This window comes from Mytilus trossulus, chromosome 3, assembly GCF_036588685.1.
Source record: "Mytilus trossulus isolate FHL-02 chromosome 3, PNRI_Mtr1.1.1.hap1, whole genome shotgun sequence".
Classification (NCBI taxonomy): Eukaryota; Metazoa; Mollusca; class Bivalvia; order Mytilida; family Mytilidae; genus Mytilus; species Mytilus trossulus.
Window position 1 is genome coordinate 79,531,005 of NC_086375.1, and position 20,764 is coordinate 79,551,768.

General features: G+C 32.5%; 2 protein-coding genes across 14 annotated transcripts in view; one reads left to right on the top strand and one right to left on the bottom strand.

Annotated features, from left to right (window-relative positions):
* LOC134712559 (rho guanine nucleotide exchange factor 7-like) overlaps positions 1-12,071 on the bottom strand; it is a 39,815-nt gene extending 27,744 nt beyond the window's left edge. For 3 of the 13 annotated variants that reach the window (XM_063574255.1, XM_063574254.1, XM_063574253.1), the window contains exon 1: positions 5,137-5,938. In XM_063574255.1, coding sequence (XP_063430325.1) covers positions 5,137-5,610 — 474 coding nt within the window. In that variant the 5' untranslated portion in view covers positions 5,611-5,938. Of the gene's footprint in view, positions 1-5,136; positions 5,953-11,979 lie in introns of those variants that run through there. The other 10 variants (XM_063574249.1, XM_063574248.1, XM_063574257.1 and 7 more) reach the window with 9 other exon arrangements.
* Positions 12,072-14,621: 2,550 nt separating this feature from the next.
* LOC134712562 (E3 ubiquitin-protein ligase TRIM56-like) lies at positions 14,622-20,608 on the top strand. The gene is made up of 4 exons (XM_063574258.1): positions 14,622-14,764; positions 17,129-18,313; positions 19,530-19,562; positions 19,817-20,608. The coding sequence occupies exons 2-4, from the start codon at positions 17,149-17,151 to the stop codon at positions 20,470-20,472; spliced, it is 1,854 nt and encodes a 617-aa protein (XP_063430328.1). The 5' UTR covers positions 14,622-14,764; positions 17,129-17,148; the 3' UTR covers positions 20,473-20,608.
* Positions 20,609-20,764: the final 156 nt, after the last annotated feature.

A 20,764-nucleotide genomic window follows, 5' to 3' on the forward strand; every position in this document is an offset into this window, starting at 1 on the left:
AAATTTATTAATACAGCTCTTTTTTTTTTTTATAAATATGGGTTTATTAAATTATAATGAAGCACTACCAGACAGAATATGTGATAGTGTACTGTGTGAAAAGCAAGAGGTAGAAGATGAAAAACATTTTATGTTAAACTGTCCATGCTATGACAAACTTAGACAAAGGTTTCTACCTATGGCTGCATTAGACAATTTTAGCGACAATAGTGAAAAACTTATCCATTTATTGAAATATCAAATTTGAAGATTTGCAAAATTTATGAATTCAGCCTTCTTTTATAGAAATTTTTTTTTTACATCAAATTCCATATTTTTATTTTGTAAACTTTTACGTTTTTCGGATATAATATAATATTGCTAAAGTGACATATAGGTCCAATGGGCTGGGTGTAAATACCAAATTGCTATGTATATATTTGTATAAATGTATGTTGTGATACACATGTCACTATAATAAATAATTACTTACTATATATGAAAATCTCAAAATATTCAATAAACAATTTAAAAAAAATTATATACGAAATATATTTCAATTAAATACAACTAGTGATCTCTCAGTTGCAAACAAAAACCTGATATATACAAGTGCTCATGAGAGTTGTATACTAAAAAAAGTTCAACAACTATTCAAAGAACTTGTGATGTGATCAATTGAAGACAAAAATAAATGGGAAATGTGTCCAAGGGACACAGATGATGCCTCGGCTTGCATATCATATAAAGTTATACAAAGGAACATAACTGAGGAACAGCAAAAGTGACTCTACCCAAAATACTTTATCTGAGTTTTGTAAAAATAAGTATTGTGAATAAGTTTCATAAATTTGGTTGATGCAAACTTATTGTAGAGAATGGTAATAAAAAATTCAGCAATTTACCATTTAGAAAGGGCATTACCCTAGAAAATTTAGTGACAAGACCATAATTCAAAATTTAGTCTCTTGTGTATAACTGGGTTGTCACTGAACTAGTATACATATTTTTTAAGGGACAGCTGAAGGACGCCTCAGGGTGGGAGAGTTTCTCGCTACATTGAAGACCCATTGACACATTCCCAATTTCCATTCTCAATTTTATTGATCTGTATTTTGTGGTAATAAGCTTAAGCATTGTGTATCAGTTTCATAGCATTTGGTTGAGGCAAATTCAAGTCAGAAAACAGAAACGAAAAATTCAGCAAGTTTTCCTTTTGTGAAGGGGCATAACTCTAGAACAGAAAAGTGATGCCCCCAAATTTTAATGGTAATAGGCATTGTGTTTGATTAATAGCTAAGTTAGAGAACTGAAACTTAAAAAAATCAGCATTTTTTTCATTTGTGAAGATCATTACTCTGGAACAGTTTAAGAGACACCCCCAAAATTCATTCTTAATCTGTATTTTGAGGTAATAAGCATTGTATATAATTTCATAGCATTTGATAAACTGAATAGATAACGGAAACCAACTTTAGGACATACAGACGAACTACGCACATATGGACGGAAAAGGGTAAAACTTAATGCCCCATCAGCTACTAATTTTCAAGTTGAAAGGACTTCAACTTCATCAGAACCTACATTGACCAAAAAGTTTAACCTGAAGCAAAAAAGATAAACATACGAATAACAAATGACAGACTGGAGCCACAGACCAAAAAACGTAACGCCCCTGCTTAAAAAAACTAAAAATCCAGACCTTAAAACCCTATTTTTCAAGCATGAAACTGGAAACACTCATATTATTTTTTGGCCTCACCACAGACATACATCTTGTAGTTTGTCCAGTGTATACTGGGTGGGCTTTACTAACTTATCAAACAATTTCAGAATGAAGATAAGATTTCTATCAATCTCAGTTTATATAACACAAGTACAATTTGATCTATTTTAGCTTTATTACTGACACTGATGAAGTCTACTTCAGTTACATGATAAATGTAAGCTTTATAATTTTGAAAGAATTTGTTTTCAACTTCTGATAAATCAAATAACTTCAGCACAGACACATTAAAATGCTTTTGTATCAAACAGAACAATTTTATGAACATCTTAAAAACCAGAAGTGATTTCATGTGCCAAGATTTCTCTTCCACTTCAAAAATACCAATACAAAATATAGTAACTGTAGAAACATTGTTATTAAACCATAGACATATGGTATTGGATTGTTCTTATAGCTGAAGACTGTACACATACCTATAGTTGTTTATAGCCTTGTCCTATGGCCACCACTGTATAGTTGTCTCATTGTTGTTATTGAATGAATGATACATTCAACATGTATACAAGGATGTCAAATGCATTTGACAATCTTACCACATCTCTTGACTTAAAAGTCTTCATTTCTTAGCTGTCTCTTGAATTTAATATGGGACGCGTGCTAAGTCATATGACATTATCAATCCTTATGACAACAGTACTAGGTCATATATTTAGAAGCACTATTCATAAAGAGTTGAACAACATTGAAAAGTCTGATCAAGCCAACTTGATGAACTATGACCTTGGGAAGCTAAGATGCATTTAATATCAGTAGTTCTAATTCAAAATTTTACAATTAGTGCAAACAAAAATCTCTATAACTTTTGAGATTTTTGTTTTCATTTTGACATGATATTTCAAAACATCCCTGTTTACATATTCAATTTATCATTCATTGATAATTACCATCACAGACAAAAAACTGGATAATGGAATGCTACCTAGTAACAATTATAAATCAGTCCTGCCATTCATTACTTGCTGGTAATTTGTTTCTTACATGCCACATAAAAATACTTCAGTTTCAAAATCTTTGAATAGTTTTTACACTGCAGGTTAATAACAAGAAATTTTCTTTCTAACTCATGTCAAGATGTGATTTTAGCAGAAACTTGTTTTGGTAAGGTATCCCCCTGCTGAGATGAATGAAATATAATCCAAGGAAGTAGCAGAGATAGAATGATAAGATTAAAGCTAAGATCAGCTGCTGCTTAGATGATGGACTTGATAAAAGTGAATAACCTCATCTCAAAAAGATACCACGATGATTGATTATTGAAAAATATCTATAAAATAAACAACATACAGATAAACACACTTATCACAAGTATCTCTGTGGTACCAGTAGTTCAGCACAAAACCATTATGAGTGTACCTATGGTTTCATGTCTTAGAACTCAATTACCATGATATGTACATGTATTACTGTGGTTGGGTACGAATGTTCATGGATTTAGTTGAAACAGCTTAAGCACAAAAAGGGGGAAAGGACCTTTATTGGGACTTCGGGATCAGGCGTTTTTTAGCTCCGGATTGACCCTTTCATGATCTGGGAATTCTTTTTTCGAATTTCAGGTTGTCAGGATTTAAATTTATCTAAATTTGGGACCTCGGAATTTCATGTTTTCAAGCACAGGATTTTGGGATCAGGATTCCTCCTACCCCCACCCACCACCCCCACCCCTTCATTAACCAAAAAAGGTCAACACATTATTGCATAGTCTTTAATGTCAATAATTGTTTTGTTTTTTCTTGAAATAAATGTGGTTACTATCATAAAGAAGGTTAATGCACTGTTCAATAAACAAGTTTCATTGATGTCAGTGATGACTTATTGATTAACTCACCAACTTGATGGCAAATTGTCATGATTGTGTTGTGAATTTAAATTCTAACTTCCTTAATGTGAAGTTAACAGACAGAAGTTGAATCAGACTGAAACATAAGCACTGATTTTTTCCTCTCATTACAACCTATTTGTCTCAACTATTTCTGGATACTTAGAGCTATTTAATGTCATAAATCATCATTAAAGTGATTCTTTGATGTTCCAGATACACCATCTCACCTTTAACTTTTCTACATCATCAGATATACATGTACTATGTATGGCAAACACTATTTAGAAATGAAACATTTTTATATTTCTTCCAGTCTACTGTTCATATTGACTTTGCAGATTTTACAATATATTTAGCAAATAATTCTTTACCAAAGAACATTTTGGCAGTGTTTCAGAGACAGGTCTCTTGAGAAATTTAAGAAAATAAACATCTGTAATCTGTTTTATATATAAAATCTACAAATTTATTACAGCTTTGCTTTGTCATTCAAAGAAATTTCCAATTTCATATATAAAGAAGATGAAGTGGTTTGATTGCTAAGAAGACAACTCTCCACAAGTGACTGATTGACACAGATATATGCAACTAGTCTATAGGTCACTGTACGGCCTTTGACAATGAGTAATGTCTTTACTGCATTATCATCAGCTTTACAAGCCCTTAGATAAAATTATTTTTACCAACAACCTGGTTTTTTTAATTATCCATTGTCTTCAGCCATTAATATTTTTACTTTTACATGTTTTATTAGAATAAATTTAAGTTGTCATAATAATAATATTGGCATTAAACAACAACTACTTAAATATATACTACTATTAGTAAGAAAAAATGCATATATTTGTCTGATCTGATCGATTAGTTAAGTCTGGATTTGTACATGTAGGATTTATGCCTCACTCTTCATAAAATAAATGTTAAAAGTGTCATAATACACTTGATCAAAACTAAACATTGCCATTATTTTTCATACTTTTTTTGCCATAATTTTACACATATGATTCTTCTGAAACTACATATAAAATTATTTTGATGCAGGCACATACAATTTTTGTAAACACAAGGGCTGGAATGCTTCAATCAAGTACAACAGGAATCAAAGGTAAATATTATTCATAACTCATCATCTATTCTTACATCAATCACATTACATGCAAAATCTAGGTCATTAGTAGCACAGATACCAAGTATATTTTCATTATATTTCTCTACAGGGTCATGATCATTCCTTCAAATGGCATATTCATGGGAACTGAATTGTTACAATTCATTATGTAACCAAATACATACAAAAATTACGGCACTACCTTCAGATTCAGTAAATACATATCTGAAGAAGTGAAATTTAGTTTTCCAGGTCCATGGGCTTTAATTCTATTTGAATCTGTAACTTATAATTGAGCAACTAAATCCTAATAACCTGTTTTTAAAATATGGAAAAAAAGTCTGTGCAATGGAAGAATATTTCTCTTTATGTGGGTTCACAGATATGCTTCTGCATCTTTAATAGACTATAAACCTGACAATACTAACTCAGAAGACTTACCTCATCATTATTTGATCCAGAGAAGTTATGTAGTGCCTTGACCCTTTTAGGGTTCTGTGAGCTTGGCTCTACCATTTTTAGTAAATGTTTTGGCTTTGGTTTTAACTCTGGCTTTTGACTTTTAGCAGGAGAACTTGTTGATGCTGTAACTGTTGCTAAGTGAGCTAATGCTGGGATAGCTTCATAAGGGTTCTCTTGCTCATTGTGACATGTTTCATATATTGGTTCCTCGTTGTTTTCAACAAGTATAATAGTATTTCGAGCCGACTGAAAAGGAGGAGTGTCACATTCTTCACTTTCTTCTGATTCAGTTTGATGTTGGGATTGTTGACGATTTTCTTCAGCTTGTTGTTGTTCTAGTTCTTGGCCCCTCACTTCTAAAATATTAATAAATTCGTTAATTTCATTAACAATCATGTCAAAATCCCCTGACAGATCAGTACTTGGTGTTTTTTCCTCACGATCTTTCTCCATGGTGAAATTTCACATTTACTATCCAAGTGTTAGTTGTAAAATTTTCAATGCGAATGCATCTTTTGAAAAAGAATGATAAATACTGCTGCACACACACAAAATTTGTTCAGAACTGCCAAAAAATGATTTCTTATCTTTTGAGTTTTCAACATGTAATAGCTTCTTGTGTAAGGTTTTGAGTTAATTAACTCTCCTATTTGCACACATATGTTTTAATTGTATCCATTTTGTAAAAATAAGCAACATGTTAAATCTGTCAGTTAAGAAATCTTGAGGAACATGAATGACTCAGTGGTATTACAGCAGCACAGTATTTTTGGTAATTATGACCCCCACATCCTACAGATTATTTGATTGCTGATACTGATTGAGGTCCTTCATGGGGGAGAAAGATCGTGTTGATTAACATGTAAAAACAGATCAAAACATAGAAAAGTAACATTACAAATTAATCAGGAGTGTTTTCTACTTTAGAAAACCAAATCCTGTCCATTAATATTTAAAGTGGAACATAAATATAAATTTGACTTTTCATTTTATTTAATAATAAGATAAACTTTCAACTAATTATTCTAAATCACTGCTTTTTGCCATAAATATGGATTAAAAAATAATAAAATTTGTATATTTTTGTTACATTCTACATGTTCTTGTATCTACTAATTTTCATGAATCAACATAATTCTCAAAATATCCCTTATCATATAAAAGATGGATAAGAGTTATCCCAAGCAGTAATCTCTGTGTTGGTATAACCAAGGATCTATATAGTGAGTATCTTACAATATATAAATCCTTGATATATGTATAACAGAAATATCTTAAATATCACAAAAAAGAGATGTGGGCATTGGCGGATCCAGGGGGTTCCAGGGGTTGGTACCCCCTTTTTTTTGGTCAATCAATGCATTTGAATGGGAGCATATAATTCACCACCACACACCCCCTTTTTAAATGGCTGGATCCGCCCCTGGTGGGTATACCTTGATCAATTATACATCAGACTAAGGACAAAAAGACATATACAGGTCACCTTAACAGCAGACAGATGGCCAAACACTGTCAAGCTATTGAAATCTAGGATTCACTTCTCATGTATCAAACAGTTTTTTGAAAACTGTCAACACTACATGTACATGTACTAGTATAACAAGATTCTTAAGAAAATCTTTGGACAAAAATTAATATTGGTCAAGCAGAACTGAAGTAAACTTCAAGACACATATACAGCTGTATACACTACACTACTGTGTCAATCCCAAGCAATGTTTTATCATATATAAAATTTATCTTTTTTTTTTAATTTCTAGCATGTTTTGTTGCTGAAAATAAAGATTAAACACTGAAGTATTATTACTTTTATTCTTTATTTTTTCTATCCCCTAATTAGTTTTGCATCAAGGCACATTTATCATCAGCTGATTATTAAATATTATTACAAATCAATGAAAACAGATGTGTTATGTAAGTTCTTTGAATGATGAGATAAACAGATAAGCTAAGGGTAATATAGGTCATACATGTATAATTTATCTAATCTAGGATGAAATGACCCCTACCGACCTCATTATATGGAAATAGATGAGGAGTAAATATTCTGTTTTTAACACAAATACTTGTCATATTTGTGTCTAGTGAAGAAGTACCCTTTACACTATAATACAATAGTAATCAGTATATGCAGTATCCTATGGAGATCCCCTCCAAGAAATAGATTTGATGATTAGATGATAAATTTTCTAATCAAAAGTATCTTTTTTCATGAGATTAAAAGAGTTCAAGAAAATTTTATCAAAAAGTTCTCAAAGTAGTAGGTTGTGCAGGGGACAATAATAATAACTTCACTTCAGTAAATAAGAAACGTCTTATTTAAAAACAGATTAATTTTGAATGTTTGAAATTTAACAAGTCTTCTAAAAAAAATCCAGTCATTATTCTGTAATTCACCATGAAATAAGAAATATGATACAAAGTTTGGAGTTTGCATTAATTATGTGCTCAATTATGCAAAACAAAACTAACCATTGCGTCAAAATGGATAGTGTTTATTTACAAAGAGATATGTCTTGTCTGTAAATCATTTAATTGTAAAATGTTGATCAAATATTCAAAACTTGAACATGTGAACTGTGCAAAACATTTCAAAGTCATGAATAGTCTATGTCTGAGGGTGTGGGCTAAATAATCCCTATGCAAATGAGATTTGCAAATGATTATAAAATTGCATGCCAAATATTGACTTATATTATCATAAGTGGTTTCCTACAAACTGACCTAGTCACGAACTTTAACATGGTGTAAACTTTTAAATTTTCAATCATTAAACCATGACAGAGGGTATTGGGCCAAATTGCAATGTATCTCCATTGGAATGAGATGCGGCAATGCTTATTTAACTGCAATGAAAATAATTGATTTACCATCAATGGTGCCTCTTAAACTGACCAAACCACTACCTTTAACAAATTTTTGACGCCACTGCTGCCAGAAACAGTACACTTTTAATAGTCTCACATTTTGACTCTGTCAAGAAATGACAATAATATGAGTAAGAGTGATTAAGAAGTACTCATTGTTTCTCCATTCTTTGAGAACCTCACCCCTCTTTATATATCAGCAGATGCCAAAGATACAACATTTCAACATAAACAGTCTATAGACTGCTGTGCTAACTTAAATATGAATGGATTGGTCAAGGATCTGTCACTATCTTCATCAATATTACCTTTGATGACATGAAGGGTACGGTCTTAAATCTAAAGCATAATTTGGGTTTAAGATACAGGTACAAACTGTAGAAGCATCAAATATTCAAGTAATAATGTCAATTAATTATTTCATATTGAGATGGAAATGGTAATTGCTCAACAAACAAATTGGATAAATATCAAAACGAATGAGTCATTTCATCAATAAGATTAGGAGAACTGATAAATCTAAGCATCTGAATATTTTAAGCTAGGGAAACCTACTGAAGGTACAAATGTATTTGTAATATATGATTTAAGAAACGGATGGTTTAAATGATATCACTTGTTTTATTGTACAAACAAGTTTTTGCCTGCTATATTGACTTTAAATTGTACAAAAAATCTCCTTCCAAAATACTGATTGCATTTCGCATGAAATAAAACTTTATTCACCAGATGTTTTAAATCAGATTTCACAATTTACATGTAGAACATGCATTAATTCCTTCTGTATACAGCATTTATGTTCTGTGATAGGATAAAGCTAAACATTTTTAAAACAAGTTGTGTTAAAACAAGAGGTGCTCAGTGAGTGCACATACTGAACCGTCTCACCAGTCATCTGATGTATTTGAAGTATATGTTAAATATAATTCAGATACAATGCATATGTATCATCAAGGTCTTACTACATGAACATGAAAATATTTGTAACCACATAAGAACTTGATATTATGAAAATGAATGTAAATTGTGTCAAGATCAGATGATACTTTTCAGACAGACATACACAATAATTCTAGACACCAAGTATAGTTGATCTATTACTTATAATATCTGATCATGATGATTTAGGAAATGGACCTCCATTTTATCATAAAAACTTAATGTTGATCTATGACCAGTAATAATGCAGTCAAGGTCATAATGACATAATAAAAAAGACAAGATCACCTTAATATCATACTACAAAATATTTTCTCTTTAAGTATCTGAGAAATTCATTTAAACACCAAAACTTAATTTAGCATTGATGAATTTGATCACGGAGCCGAAGATAAGGTCAGATGAATTCAGACTACAAAATTTAAATTATCCAGGCCTTCAACATGAGAACTAAAAAGCTTTATAAGTTAATAGATGTGGTATGAGCGCCATGAGACAACTACTGTACATCAGATTCATGACTTAGTGCAGACTTTTTATCTAAAAGTTTAGCCATACATACAGTATGGGGTTTTCCCTATTGTTGAAGATTCTATGGTTGCCTATAATTTCTTTCACGTCCGTGATAGTTGTCTCATTGGCAATCATACACTACAAAATGTATCTCCTTTTTTTTTTATATAGGAACTAGTTATATGTACATGTATAAACAACTTTCTAGTTCTGTTGTTTAAGTTTACTGAATCTTGACATTAATAAAACATCAACGGTTACACAGAAACATGGAAGATATATCTAAACAGAGATAACAAGGGTGATTTTTATTTTTTATATATATTCTCCATAGGTTCTACATTAAAGAAGGAAAAGACTTTAAACATTTTATTTAAAAAGTTGGTTTCATACAACATTAATTGTTATAGTTAAATCCAAATGGTGACTCACTACCAGTCTAGCACACATACATTGTATTAAAGAGTTGATGCTACCTGTAGAAGCCATCATTTTTATCTGTGCATTTCAAATTAAGGTAAGTGACATCTTTTATTTCTAACACTGGGCAGGTTTTTCTGCTTGAGTTTTTTTTTCTACAACATACACTGAGTTGTGACCCATTAGAAGAGATTGCACACAAGTTAAACTGATTAAGCTTATCACATTTTCTAACTGTATCACAATTCACATATGTCCTTGACTGTAGAAATTCTGCTTCTTACCAAGCTCACTCATTCATACAGAAAAACATGATATTGGGTCTTATCTTTTTGTAAATAAAACAAAGACATGGCAATCGGTTTCTTTATTATTATTAGTATGTCCACTCAGTCTACTTGCTTAACTATAAGTCCTACAACCATGGCTTGAAAAAATAATTTCTTCTCTCCAGGCCAACAGAAACCAACTAAAAATTCAAAAATAATGAGCTCAGGATTGTGGATTCAATCGTAAGATTTAATTGTCATGATCATATAGGCTGCAGTGTCAAACACATAAATGCTGTTTTTTCTTTCTTTTAGACAATGTTTTGTTTGTTGGGCATCATTTGTTACATGTTCTTCATGTATTTGACATACATTTTACATGACATGCATGAATACCTTTAAAATATACCTAGAGTATACATGTTACAGGAAGACAGTGACCAATACAGCTAATAGACTTAAAAAATTTGTAAACTGCATTTCTTTGAAAAGTTGATGCCTTTGTGTTACCTTCAGACTGTAAATTGACTTATCAAAAATATTACAAGGACCATATGCAGCCTAACTAGACACCAGCTTGCCAATTTGTACAGTGTAAATAGTTTTAAATATTTTGAATTTTTGTATTTTATGAATTGAAGAAGCCTCCTGTTTTACCAGCGGAGTTATTAAAACACTCAAATATGGGGTCAACTAGTACTCCTTAACAAAAGAAGAAGATATCAACTGATCAATGTCAAAGCCAAAGGGCTATGGTATCAGGTCCGTTCGCGCCCAATATACTTTCGCACCCTACACGTTCGCACCTCGCACGTTCGCACCCAAGGTCCGTTCGCACTCTACACATTCGCACCTAATTTTAATTCAAATCAAGTTGAATAATTGGAAAATCATGATTGTTGTTTTTAAATAGTTTCGTGTAAATATACTGAATGTATTTATAGCTTGGTATGAGTAAAAGATTGAAGATTTTAAATGAAAAACACATAAGATAATTGTTTTTAACAGCTTGGTCCCTTTGATCTGAAACAATGAAAAAATCAAATATAGCAAAACACTCTTGTAACCAAAACATCAAACATGATAAAACTTATTCAACACACAAACGAAAAACGTAGTGAATTAAACAAAGTTATAGCAATACACTCACCAAAACATGATTAGGAGTTATTCAACACAAAATAAAACGTTGACAGAATCCCACTTTATTAGAAAGAAATACTTTTTTTTTAACAATACACTGTATAAAACATGATTAAGATATTTATTCAACACAAAAAAAATACTGTCTCACTTTATTTTGAGACAATGAAAACAATTATACTTATAAGAATACTACTTGCCAAAACTTGATTACAAAATTATCAAACACGAAACCAATAAAATTGGGCGCGAACACGTAGGGTGCAATCGGACTTTGGGTGCGAACATGTAGGGTGTGAAAGTGAAAGGGGGCGAACATGAGTGGGTGCGAACGTGAATGGGTGCGAACGGACCCGGATTCCATGCTATGACCTATAGATCAAGCCTATGTATTGTTCAAAATCTTATACCCACATGCTGTATCTTAACAGTTCTAAAAAAAATATGGTCTAACTGAATCAACATCACGTGTACTATAAGCTATAGTGTGCACACAAAACACACAAATAAGATAATGGTACACTTTAAAGTTGAGGGAAATAAAAAAAATATGTAAACAAACAGTTTATTTTTGTTTGTTGTCGATATACTATCGATTTGATTATTACGCATTAGAATTTAGGAACAAGACAACATTGTTTGCAGAATGGATAGGAATCTGTCAATACCTAGTTAGTTGATGTTTTCTAATTGTTTTTAAATAATTCTGTAACACATTGGTTCTTTTCAGAAAATATGGCGGAAGTTGCAAAAAATGACGTCACTAATATTTTTCCAAGAAAGATAACTGTGTTTAGACGTGACAGATGGCGGGAAATGAAAAAAAATGATTTTTTTTTTTATTGAATTTTCAGAAAAAAAATCTACTCTGGTTTGAAATAAAATAATAAAATTGGTCAAACCTTTAAAAACGTTTTGATTCAGACTTTTTTTTAATAGAAATCATCGAAAATAACTTGAAAAAAATTTTTGTGTTTTTTTTAGTCACAGTCATAAATCACAATCCAGGATTCTCTAGTACACACCTGCCAAACTTCTATGACTTATTGTATAAAACCTTTCATATATCACTGTTTTTCCTGTCAAGGTGTTCAGTCTCAATACCTTTTAATCAGAGTATTCAAGATATATGGCATACGGTTTAACCAATGAAACATGTTTAAACTTGGCATCATCGTTTAATTTACATATAAATGAGTTCAATAACCGTGCATTATTGGTAATTTTCACTTATTCTTTTATTTTGCTGATTTTGCTGATCATTGTTTAGATTTTAATACATTGAATGTTGTTTTTTTTTGTCTCCTAATTGTTTCAAGAAAAACTGACAATCAATAAGTAAAAAATCATCAATCATGGATAATGACTCAACAGCCACTTGTCTCTGGAAACCGGCAAACCATGGCTTTACACATGCACACATGTTTAACAAGGATCTAGTTTCAAGTTTTTTAAAGACGAGTGCCGGCTGTGAACGACTCCTATAAGGAGAGGAATACCCACGTTGACCATGTATTAGATGTTTGTAGATCTTGTGGTGCCGGGCCATCTTGACTTAAAAACCAAAACAGACCCTGCATATAGCAAATGAGTATTTCAATCAAATTGTCACAGTTACGCTGCCCATGATTTTTTTTAATTATGTAGCTTTTTTCTAAACGTCCAGTCCACTTTCTCAACGTCCATAGTTTCAGGGGGGATCCACACAAAATGATTTAACAATCGCATTATTTCAAGGACAATGATTCCTTTGTTTGGGTGATGGTCATCTTCGCTAGCCATTGGTTATGATCCAGTCTCTTCCTTTACCTTTGCTAATCGAATACTCAGTGAGGGATGGCAAGATAATTTCGTTTAAGCTGAATTATTTGTAGATCTTCTTTTGCTTATTCTTTGTAGCGATTCAAAGTTGTTCTATATCTAGTAATTATCTACCATTGTTCAGTCTGCAAAACCACATATACTGATAAAAATCGTCTTTCAAGTGTTTTTTAACCGTCTACGAGGATTCAGCTGATATTCGGATTCTGGTCATGTTGCCTTTTTTTTCTTGGTAATATTGCCTCTGATCACTTTTCTTTTGATTCTTATCGTTTCTATCCGTTCTGTTCATTCGCGTAAACTTTAGCAGATGACATTTTCGATAGACAATGCGGTTACGAACATATCCCTATTCTTCACATGAAGAAGACGGGTAGAATCACAACTCTTTTTTAGCGAGGAAGTCGCAGGATGATCTGCTAAAGTTTCCGCACATACAAAAAAAAAGACTAAAAATGTCTTTCAGTGGCAAAATACCAAAATGAGTCTATTTATGATTATGATCTTGCTAATTATTCGTAGATCTTATTTTTCTGATCATTTTGCTTTTTTCATTTCCTCTCTATAGATCTACAAAAGTTTCTGGAAAAAACACATATGGATTAAAATTTGCAAATAGGATTGACTGACGATTTTGATCGTATAAAATTATTTTAAGATCTCACTTGGCCTATCACTTATTTTAATTACAGTTTATATGTATCTGCTATAGGAGTCGACTAAAAAGCAACACGAACCCAACCAAAAACTGGGGGTGATCTCAAAGATGATTTATAACTTGGTGGTCATGTGGGATGGCAGTCGAGATGCATTTATAAAAAAACAAGATAGTTTGGATCCCATTAGCTTAATAGGTACAGGGGGAGAATATTTTTTGTATTGGTCAATAGAAATTTGGTACCAAGTGATGTAAAAAGAATATCATGGGCATGTGAGCAATAAAATACATTTTAAAATGAGTAATTATTTTTTTGTAACCAGAAAGCCATACAGACTCAATATATTACAGTCACCATATATTACGCTTTTCTTTATAAATTGTATGTGAATCTCTAGATGTATGTTTCCTGTCGTACACCCACATATCTTTTTATTCACATTTTATATCATTCAAAAAGTATTTAAATCATTTATAAACTTAAATAGAATCTAATTAAATAAGAAAAAAATAGTGTTTACATGAATTTAGTATTAATGCTTTCAGACAAAAGATAATATCATGAGCAATGATATTAACATTTGCTTGTGATTATTAACGATTTTTACTTATTAATGTGTATTGAATAAAACCATTTAAGTAAAAAAAATATATTTGAAATCGTCCGATATAAACTACTACAGCTCATAAGACATCCTATATGTAAGTTCTAAAGGCTTATACAGAAATTTAAAGGAAAGATTTTGATCTTTTGAAACTATTCATTTATGATAAGTGAAACGGAGAGATCATACAATTCAAACGTATACAATAGATCGTGTTGCATTTATACAAAAGACTATTTTGGCAGCAAAAACAACAAAAATTACGGAGATTCCCCTTCTTCCTAAGACAAGAGGAGTGTTTACTACCAAGGTATATTAACTCAAGGAATATACAAGTTTTCCTAGATTATAGAATTTTGACATAAGGGGGTAAGTATTTTAACATATGAATAATTTAAATAACTTTCATACAAAATTTTAGTTAAAATAGGGTTCCTTCGAACTTATGGCTTTTTGATGCATGTGCACTGGTGACCTGAAGCTCATTTGGACCCTAGGTTGTTTGTTAAGGAATGCCGTACACAGATGTGGGTTTTTACAATAAAGATGGTAATTTTTTTTAAATGAACAACATGAACTAAAAATAGGAAAAAGACAAGCCTACAGTAACACCATGCAATTCCTATTAGATTAAGCACTGAGCACCAAAACGAACACGTGGTGATCCCAGGTGATTCGGAAGGATAGACATATCTCGAGACATATTCTTCTCTTCTAGTGGCATTCCATAGACAAAAGATGACATTGAGCTTTTATAGGCATTTTACGTCTTCCTCATTTTCACGAATCATCTCACAATAGATGCAACGACGTCGACCCGATGAAGGCTTAATTTTAAGACCCTTAAACCAAGGTTAATTTGAAAGTGTCAGAATTTGATAAACATGTAAACTTTATATAACTGATCGATCAATCTGTAAGGACATAATGTTGGTTTTTTTTTCATTTTTCATGACAATGTTCTTATTGGAGTATCTTTTTGTGTGCTATGTGCAGGTTTTCTTTATTTGGATATTAGCTGTTATAATACAAGCTGGACTCTTGTCAAAACAATACTAACAAAGGCATTTTTAACAGAAACGGTATAGTATTTCAAATTTCAATAATATCGGAGGTAGAAAACATTGGCAAATACGCAAATATTTGTACCATGTAACCCTCTGTTTGTAAGCGCTAACACTATCCAAAATATATTTGACATGTATCTATTTCACTTTCTTTGTTTTTGTCTAATGACTATTCTAATTTAAAGTCCTAGTGCTTGACGAAACGTAACAACACTCTAATATTTACGGAAATATCACTTTGATAAAATAAATTTACTGTTGTGATATTAGTTTATTATAAATTTCATATGTGGAAAACAGGTAACATAACTGTCCGTTCGTGGAATGAATGTAAAACAGTCATCAAAAAGCCACAATCGTTCTAAATGAAAGTTGATATACACAATCTAATTTACGCCCCCCTCTTTTTATCTCACCTGGTCCGAAAGGCCAAGTGAGCTTTTCTCATCACTTTGCGTGCGTCGTCGTCGTTAGTCGTCGTCATCGTCGTTAGTCGTTGTCCGTCGTCATCGTTAACTTTGACAAAATCTTCCCCTCTGAAACTACTGGACCAAATTGAACCAAACTTGACCACAATCATCATTGGGGTATCTAGTTTAAAAATGTGTCCCGTGCCCCCGCTAACCATCCATGATGACCATCGTGGCTAAAAAAGAACATAGGGGGTAAAATGTAGATTTCGGCTTATATCTCTGAAACCAAAGAATTAAGAAACAGTCAAAAAATTTTATCAGGTTTTACATATTGTTTATCTGTCTGCTCTGAAATTTTCAGATGAATCGGAGAACCTGTTGTTAGATTGCTGCCCCTAAATTGGCAATTCAAGGCAATTTTGCCGTTTTTGGTATTTATCTAGAATATAATTATAGGTAGAGTTAAACTGTGAACAGCAAAAATGTTCAGCAAAGTAAGAATTACAAATAAGTTAGCATGATCAAAGGAGTTATTGCTATTTATAGTCAAATTTAACTGTGACAATTTTTCGTAAATTTTTGCAATCTTTTACAAAAATCTTCTCCCCTGAAACCACAAAGACAAATTTAACCAAAACTTATCCACAATCATTATTAGGGTATGTAGTTTAAAAATGTGTCTTTTGACCCGGCCAGCCAACCAAGATGGCCGACATTGCTAAAAAAAATAACATAAGGGGAAAATATAGATTCTGGCTTATAAATCTGAAACCAAAGTATTTAGAGCAAATCTGATACAGTTGAAAATTTTTATCTATTCAAGATCTATCCGCCCCGAAAATTTCAGATGAATTGGGTGAATGGGTTGCTACACCTTAATTAGTAAATTTTGCCGTTTTTGGTTGTTATCTTGAATATCATTATAGGTAGAGATAAACTGTGAACTAATGTTCAGCAAAGTAAGATTTACAAATAAGTTAGCATGTTCAAAGGAGTTATTGCTCTCTAGTTTTACTGTACTACTACATTTAAAACTTTACATTATTATACCAGACGAACAATAGGAACATATGCATTATAAACCGCATATAAGAGCTTTAATTCAGATTTAAAATTTCCAAAAGTTCAAACTACGAAAGCAGTTTATTCATTGAACTTGTTGGTTTCTGAATTTTCTGTTGCTATTATAAACCAAGATACCAGCTTTTGAAGAATATTAAACAATGAATTGATTAACATTTTTATCTTCCTAGGCTGTTGGCATCTGAATATAATGCTACGAGCAGAAGACGTTAAAGAAGAATTTCTTCTGTGCAGTATTTGCACTAAAGATTTTGATGAAGATTTGCATGTTCCCAGAGTTTTACCATGTTTACACACATTCTGTCAAAGCTGTTTGAGGAAAATGTTAAAAGGGGAAGTACTGCCATGCCCAATGTGTAAAACAGAGTATCTTCTTCCAAGTGAGGGTATATATGTCTTCCCAAAAGACGCTACCCGTAGAAATCTTATTGAGTTTTTGCGCGTGCGTAAGCGATCGTCTGATATCATTTGTAAAGACTGTCCCGACGATAATGTTGCTTCAGAATTCTGTAAAGAGTGTTACATTTTTATGTGTCTTGAATGCACTCGTGCTCACAGACGAAGTTTAGCATCTAGAAACCATGCAGTCTTATCTGTAGAACAACTCCAGAAACAAGGACCAGAAATTTTCAAAAGGAGATTAAAATGCAATAAGCAGGGTCATGAAGGTCAGCACTTAAGTTTTTATTGTGCAAAAAAAGGATGCGAAAAGATGATATGTACCTCTTGTACAGTATGTGATCATGATAAAAACAGAGGTCATATCATCCAAAACATGAACGATGTCCATGTAGAAAAGAAGCACGAACTTGATAAAATATTTCGTATGCTCGAAGAAGACGTAAAAATTGCAAAGGAGCTTCACAAACAAACAGAACAGGAAATGGTTAATTTAGACATTAAAGAATTTGAAGTAGAACAAGAACTAGATGATGCCGTCAAACGATGTCACGATATGATTGAGCGAAGGCGAGAAGACTTACGGGAAAAGGTGGCAATATTAACTGATGCAAAAAAGTCATCTCTACGAGCACGAGCTGAACAACTTGAAAGTTTCATTCAAGGCGTGGCGGGCGCTAGAGAATTCTCAGAAAATATAATGACCCATACTGACGTCTCAGAATTTGTACCCTTACACACTACTTTATACAGACGACTCAAAGTTCTTACAAAACATCACGTTAAAAAGACAATGCAGATAGAATCACCTGCATTTGAGCCAACAAGAATGGAGGGAGATTTTCATAGGTTCGTGAAAGGAATGGGAAATGTTACAACAGTTACACACAACAAACAACTGTGTACAACACGTGGTCATTCAGATGTCAGTTTAGCATCACTCAGAAATACACAAGGTAAGTGTCTTTGTAATTTAAAAAAAAACAAGATTTTAAGAATATCGTGCATTTGGAACCTGTGTCAGCGCTAGACGCTATATGACCGAAAGGAACCGAATTATATTAGCCAAATTACTCTTGGGCCAAGTTTGCCTGAGTGAGTTGGAACATTTTAAAATTTCTAAATAATTTCTTTTGTCAACGGTGATTTTAGAAATAAATTATATGTAACTTGAATTATATCATTACCCAACGTACTACGGGGCGCCGAATGGGACTCTTGTGGTTTTGCACTCAAAATTCAATTTTGTACGGACAAAAGTGACTTTTGTTCAACAAAAATGAGTTCAGTTTAACAAAATTTGTATCATACTACAAATTTGAAATTTTGTCATGCAAAATTATCTATCAGCGGACAAAAGTCACTTTTGTCATGACAAAATTCATTTTTGTTACACAGACTTGACTTTTGTTACCTAATTTGAAAATTGAGCGACTAAAGTCAATTTTGTATTTAAATTAGTTTAGTTTGGTTTCTGTGAACTAATTTGCATACAAAATCGACCTTTGTTACACAAAATTGACTTTTGTTACACAAAAATTACTTTTGTTACACAAAATTGACTTTTGTTACACAAAATTGACTTTTGTTACACAAAATTGACTTTTGTTACACAAAATTAACTTCGGCGCCCCGTACGTACTGCCTAATAAACTGATTATAGTTACCATTTGGAACTACCAGCCTACCAGCAATGGAATCGACAAAGTATAAAGGAAACATAGAAAACAACTGCCATTTCAAATATCCCAACAGAGAACACAAACCATTGTGGATATATATGCGACTCTGGATATGAGAAAATTATAGATTACCTAAGCTGTATTTGGCAAAACTTTTTGGAATTTTGGTCCTCAATGCTGTTCAACTTCGTACTTTATTTGGCCTTTTTAACCTTTTTAGATTCGAGCGTCACTGATGAGTCGTTTGTAGACGAAACGCGCGTCTGGCGTATAGACTAAATTTAGTCCTGGTATCTATGATGAGTTTATTAAAGAAAATAGTGTGATAAGATGTTGACTCTCAGACGCTACTCTATATCCTGAGTGTCCATAAAAACTTTTTGGACATCCCTGCCAAAAGATTGACATCAAATTAAGAAAGCTACCTCATGTTTGTCTTGCTTTGGATATAAGGCATTAATGCAAGGTTTTTATTTAATTTTTTTTTCAGCTGAAGGAGACGTTCGACATGGTGAAATAACATGTAAGTCTTATTCTTAATGTTCATCTACATGCTCTACTGATTTTTTTGCCTGGCCTAATATTTAAGGTAAACAAGAAAATTCTTACCCCTTTATATAGATATGAGATGAATGGTTTAAGTCAATGCTTTGATAAAACAAATTGCAATATAAGTATAACAATTTTATGGTTTCCCATCTTTTAACTTGCAAAGCACCCCATTTTGTTATAAGTCGTTTAAAAGTTCAAATAATTGAAGGTCATTTCGAATTGCAGGTCCAAATATAACTTTTGATTCTAACACAGTGCATCAATATAGAGATGTAAGTGAAGACGGCAAGACTCTAAAGAATCAATCCATTGGTGGACAAAGATTAATTGGATCAAATGAGAGACGCTTGAAAAATTATAGAGGAGCTATTAGTAGCCGACCACTGAAAGGACCAGGAAAGTTTTATTTTGAAGTTCTTGTCGATTTTCAAATCACCAAGCCCTTAGACAATGTAAACTTTGTATTTGAAATTGGTTTCAGTCGCCGACACGACGTAGACATTGGACATTATGTCTATGACCAGAGTACAGCATGGTCATTTTGTGCACAGCAATGTGATGAACACAAACAGTTGTGTCAGTGGTGTCGACATAATGGGCGTAACCTTGCGCACGCGCCTCTGTCGTCTGCTTCAGCGGGAACTGTAAGTCAGAACACCTATGGGTTTCTATTAGAAACCGAACAGAAGAGAATAACAGTCTATGACTGTACCTTCAAGAAGAAGTTTTATACATTTCACAATGTTGACGTTTCACGTCCTATTTGGCCAGTGTTTGGTTGTCATTGGCCTAGCAAAGTCAAAATAGACATCACACTGAAAACAGGTGCAGATATTGTTGCTATTCCCAATTATATGCGAACTTCTTCAACCATGGCGTAATGTAGATACTTCGCTTATTTCTCTAGTTAACATTAGGGAACATAATATTATCTTAAGGAAAAGAAGCTGGATCTGTACTGAATTCACCATGACAATTTTGTTTATCTTGTCACACTCATTCGGAAATCAGAATATAAGTTATTTTATTTCCCCTAGTCTTCTTTAATTGTAATTTACAGACTATTTACCGAATTTGTTATCACATAAGCAACATGACGGGTGCCACATGTGGAGCAGGATCTGCTTACCCTTCCGGAGCACCTGATATCCCCCCTAGTTTTTTGTGGGGTTC